Below are 5269 nucleotides of genomic sequence, written 5' to 3' on the forward strand. Positions count from 1 at the left end.
CCTAGCACTGTGAACTTCTCTTTACAAGAGAAGTCACTAAAGCTGAAGGCGAGTTCTACCTGAACTCCCTCAGACTTAACGAGCGCGCCGTTCGCTAAACGAACGGTCGCCTCTTCTCGCTTGCCATCCTGGCAAAGCGACTCAAACATCGCCGGTCTCTTTCTTAGAGCCGCGAATTTCACAAAATTTTGTGATGCACCCGAATCCACTAGGAGGGTCATCACCTGGTCATAGCCTCTTACTTAAGCGCTATAGACCAGCAGGGTTGACCCCGGATTTTTTTTTCGAGACCTCAGAGACTATGCTACCCGTTTGTTCCACAACTCTGAACTTAGGGGTAGCTTCAGAGTCCGCGTCAGTAGGGTATCTCGCCCCTACTGCGCTCCTGCATTTCCTGACCCTCAGTGGTCGATGCAGAGCTCATGCGTCTCGCATGCTGGTTCTTGCCATCGCCTATTGGGAAGGGAGTCCTCCTGCTGGGCATCTTTGCCCCAGCTGGGACCCTGGCATAGCAGTGAGCCATCATATGGCCGCGCTTGCCGCATTTATAGCAGACAACGTCTGCATTGCCCAACTCCATGGGATCGGCATCTGACCTCTCGGCCAACGGCTTGTACCAAGCGGTCGCTGAGGCACTGTTGTAGGATTGCTCCTCAACTAAGGCAATTTGGATTGCCTCTTCCATCGTCGACGGCACCTTTCTGAAAAGGGCCTGTCGCGATGGGCCAGTCCGTTCATTAACGTGAGCACCTTAATGCACTCCGGAGTCGGACCTACGGTAATGGACGCAGACAGCGAGCGCATCTCTTGCACATACTTATGCAGAGATCGCTTCTTCTGTCGCGCTCCAAAGAAGCGCGCCTGAAGCAACACTTCGTAATTCGGCGGCATGTATATGGCGCGAATCTTTTCTTGAAGGTCGTCCATGTAGGGAACACCTTTCTGTCCGCCATAAGCGCCGAGTAAGCCTCTTTGAGACCTCACCGCGCAGGTGCAACATTGTGTACGACACCATCCGGCTGTCGTCCTCGACGAGCTGCGTGACACCGCATTGCACCACGGCTAACAGCCAGTGGACAATCGTGTGCGCTGCAATTCCATCGAACTTGGACGGGTCCATCCGAATGGGCTTTGGCTGATGCGGCCGGGCAGAGAGCATCTCAACAGTCCTGTTGAGAGCCTCGCTCCAAGCCTGCTCATCACAAATGCGAACTAAACCCGAGTAGTGGGTCTAATTTTTTTTTTTTAAATAATTGACCATCCCCTTTTCACCAAGTGTACTTAACGGGGACTGTGTAACATTAGGGAAACTTTGGCCCGTTACAAAGGACATGTTGGCGGACTTAATGACCAAGTTGATCGCGAGTGCACACTTTAATTTCCTGCGAAACAAACTCGGTTTTTAAGGCGTTGATTTGGTCGAGCCGATTGGGAGTATTGTCAAGCTACGTATCGTTTAGCTTAAACGCCAGGATACCGATTTGTGGATATACCGGTAATCCTGGGTATTCTTATTTGTTGGCAATCGTCCGACAGCAGGTACGACGTCATTAATGATTACACTGGAAACTAGAAGGAGCTTCCTAGGTAATGATTGCTATGTGGTAGTTTAAGAGATCATGAACTAAGGACAACAATATCTTTGCTTGCATTTTGCCATCAACCCTTCACGGGCACATATCCCTCTTCCGCGTTCTATAAATAAATAAAATTTTCATGACGCTTTTGATTTACGAAGAGCCAGTTTATTTAAGGAAAATTTTTCAATACAACAACAAATTTTCGGCCTTGGTAGAAGTCAGCTTCATGTTCAAAATTTATTGGAACCTTTTTATTTTTGTCACGAAATTGTCGCCATATTAAAGCCAAATTGGCTACTTATATTTAAGAAATATGTTCGTGCCAACGTACCAACTCGAACTCGAAGAGTAGTCGTTCCATCAATACCATAAACATTCAAGCTGACGAACTAATGGCTCTATCTTGAATATAGCTATCAAATCAATGTTTCGCCGTGTAAGATCCTGCTGGCTTTCAATTTCAAAACGCGTTCCGATGTCATCTTTTTGTGGCTCGGCTGCTAATTCTTCGCGGCCAGCTGACAACCCTACTCACTCATTCTAAATAAAAGGCAACTACGTCACAATAAGCTGCAATGACGCAACAAATGACCGGATGTATTTGCGTTTTTACATCAAAAACCTTTTAAAAATTATGATAGCTCTGCGCCTCAGGCAATATTTTTTTTACACCACTTTAAAATCTTCAATTTCACTGCCGTGCAATCTTTTGCTTTTTCATCGACGACGGGTCATTCCTCTTCAGTTAAATTAAAATGGCGAACAAAGCAATAGTGCCGTCTGTTACGCAGCTACATCCAACTGTCAGGTCCTTGCTTGCCGCGCTTTTTCGTCTTTTCAGAGACCGCGCATGTCGGCGGCAAGTCTGGCGTTGGGTCTTTGGTAGTGGCGGTGGGATATTTGCTCTATTGTTTCTATTTAAAGCCACCGGGGGCTTTTGTCGCACTCCTTTTGAGACTGCTCAACTTGTTGCAGGTGTCTCCTGGACACTTGTGAGAATTGTTATTCAATACATTATGCGAGGTTTTCAGCCCAAGTTTCCAAAATGGACGCTGCGCTACGAGCTGCTTCATGGGCTCATGCGCTCTGCCGCCGACATGTTTGGTGAACGTATCGTGGAAGTGCAACACGCACGCGTGATTCGCTATCACTCGGCTTTGTTTGGCACTCTACTGGGTTGCTTTGCACGCTGGCAACATAGTTTAAAACTCGAAAGTGTGCATTTTAATGGTTTGGAACATCTTTGGCTTCGATCGTCGACTTGTATGAATTCTCAGAGGGAGAGAAAGCGACTGGTTGTTTTATTTTTTCATGGAGGCGGGTACGCCGTACTAAGTCCGAGAATGTACATTTCCTTTTGCAGTTCACTCGTTGGTGCGATCAAGCAACAATTGGCAAGTGAGGATGTTGATGTCGACATTTTTCTTGCCAATTATCGAAAGTTGCCCGAATACCCCTTTCCCGTGCCAGCGGAAGATGCAGTAGCCATGTATCAATATTTGCTACAACAGGAAAAAGTGAAGCCATCTCAAATTATTGTAGCCGGCGATAGTGCCGGCGGAGGTCTCGTTCTGTCGACTTTACTGCGACTTCGAGATAGTACGGAGAAGATCCCGCTTCCCCTTGCAGCGATTGTGATGTGCCCACTTGCGGATTTAACGTGGGGAGAGAACGACAAAGCAAGTGAACATTGCCTTGTACCGCTTTGTATGGCTGCAGCTATTGTGCTCACGTACCATCCGACACGTGATGATCCGAGCACGTGGGCGGATGCTTCTCCAGTACACTGTGATTTACGAGGCCTACCCCCTATTTTCTTACAATCGGCTACGTTAGACACTTTGTATCAGCATTCCGTACGACTTGAAGCAAAAGCTGTGGCGGATGGAGTCAATAATTGGGAGGTCGATGTGCATGAAGGTGTCCCCCATGTGTTTATGGTAATCCCGGGGTACGTTTTGCCCTATGCTCGCGTTGGGATACAAAGAATAGCAACGTTTGCAGCCAATCAATTCACGCGAGCAAGCAACAAGTAAAGTTCTTTGTGTCGTAACCGTAAACCATAAACGCAAATGTTTTAAACTGGTGTTTACTTTACCAAAGTGTTTTAAAACAGCTCCAACGTAGCTTGTTTTCCTTGCACATGGCTACATTTTAAAAGGATTGCGGAAATGCTTGCCCGCGTACTTGGCGTCGTGTCCTAGCGCTTCTTCAATCCGCAAAAGCTGATTGTACTTGGCCAGACGTTCGGAACGACACGGCGCACCCGTCTTGATCTGGCCAGTTGCGAGGCCCACGGCAAGGTCGGCAATGTACGAGTCCTCGGTCTCGCCACTGCGGTGCGACGTCATGACGCCCCAGCCATTGCGTTGCGCCAGTGCCACGGCATCCACACTTTCCGTCACGGTGCCAATCTGATTGACTTTTAGCAACAAAGCATTACACGCCTTGTGCTCTAATGCCGTGGCAATGCGCGTGGGGTTCGTACAAAGCAAATCATCTCCTACAATTTGAACACGGTCCCCAATTGTGGCGGTCAAGGACGCATAATGTAGCCAATCGTCTTGATCAAATGGGTCTTCAATACTCACAATTGGAAACTCGGTGACCAAATTTTGATACAATGCACCTAATTCATCCCCCGAAAGAATGTCAGTGGATGTCTTCGTCTTAAAATCCAAATCATAGTTGCCTTCGGAAGTGCAAAACTCGGAAGAGGCCACATCCATGCCAATGCCAATCTTGCCATCGTACCCCGCACGATGAATTGCTGTCATTAAGAGCTCTACCCCTTCACGATTGCTTTGAATATTCGGTGCAAAACCACCTTCATCCCCGACATTTGTCGCATCTTGCCCATACTTTGTTTGTATCACTCGCTTAAGTTCGTGGTAAATTTCACAACCCATGACCATGGCTTCTGAGAAACTCTCGGCTCCGATTGGTAGAATCATAAACTCTTGAAATGCAAGTTTATTCCCAGCATGAGAACCTCCGTTAATAACATTAAAACTCGGCACAGGAAGCACAAGGTGCTTGTTGCCAAGAAGGTCGGCAAAGTGCTGATAGAGGGGTACACCCTTGGCAGCCGCGCCGGCTTTGGCAACTGCGAGCGATACGCCAAGAATTGCATTTGCACCGAGTTTTCCCTTGTTATTCGTGCCGTCAAGGTCTTGCATGAGCTTGTCAAGCTCGCGCTGGCAAGTCGGGTCCCTACCAAGGAGCTTGGGCGCCAAGACGCTTGTGACGTTGTCAATGGCTTGACGCACGCCTTTGCCGGCGTAACGCTTACCACCATCACGAAGCTCAACGGCTTCGTGGATGCCCGTGGAAGCCCCAGACGGCACGGAGGCACGGAAGATGTCCATGCGGTCTGACAGCTTTAAATCAACTTCGACCGTTGGATTGCCGCGGCTGTCAATGATCTCGCGTGCGTGGATGGATTGGATGGTGCTGGCATTGCGGATGGAGCGAGCTGTGGCCGAAGTGGCGAAGCAGCTCCGGAGAATGGACGGACGAGCGAGCATGAAAAAGAGTGACGTCACTTGGACAGTCCTCCCTCTGATACCTTTTGACTTGAAACCGTATGACCTTCGCGAACTTATAGGATTAGACGCCCACGGTGGTCGTTATATGGTCCCTAACTTGAATTATTCTATGGTTCAAGAACTAATAACTACTTATAACGT

The 5269-nt window shown here is 48.3% G+C and overlaps 2 protein-coding genes across 2 annotated transcripts; one reads left to right on the forward strand and one right to left on the reverse strand.

Annotated features, from left to right (window-relative positions):
• Positions 1 to 2335: 2335 nt before the first annotated feature.
• CCR75_003645 (uncharacterized protein) lies at positions 2336 to 3616 on the forward strand (the record flags this gene model as incomplete). The annotated part of the gene is made up of 2 exons (XM_067961739.1): positions 2336 to 2901; positions 2944 to 3616. The coding sequence occupies 2 exons, from the start codon at positions 2336 to 2338 to the stop codon at positions 3614 to 3616; spliced, it is 1239 nt and encodes a 412-aa protein (XP_067823267.1).
• A 111-nt stretch (positions 3617 to 3727) lies between these two features.
• CCR75_003644 (uncharacterized protein) lies at positions 3728 to 4948 on the reverse strand (the record flags this gene model as incomplete). The annotated part of the gene is made up of 1 exon (XM_067961738.1): positions 3728 to 4948. One exon carries the CDS (start codon positions 4946 to 4948, stop codon positions 3728 to 3730), a length of 1221 nt encoding a protein of 406 aa, XP_067823266.1.
• Positions 4949 to 5269: the final 321 nt, after the last annotated feature.

Source organism: Bremia lactucae, linkage group LG8 (genome assembly GCF_004359215.1).
Source record: "Bremia lactucae strain SF5 linkage group LG8, whole genome shotgun sequence".
Lineage (NCBI taxonomy): Eukaryota > Oomycota > Peronosporomycetes > Peronosporales > Peronosporaceae > Bremia > Bremia lactucae.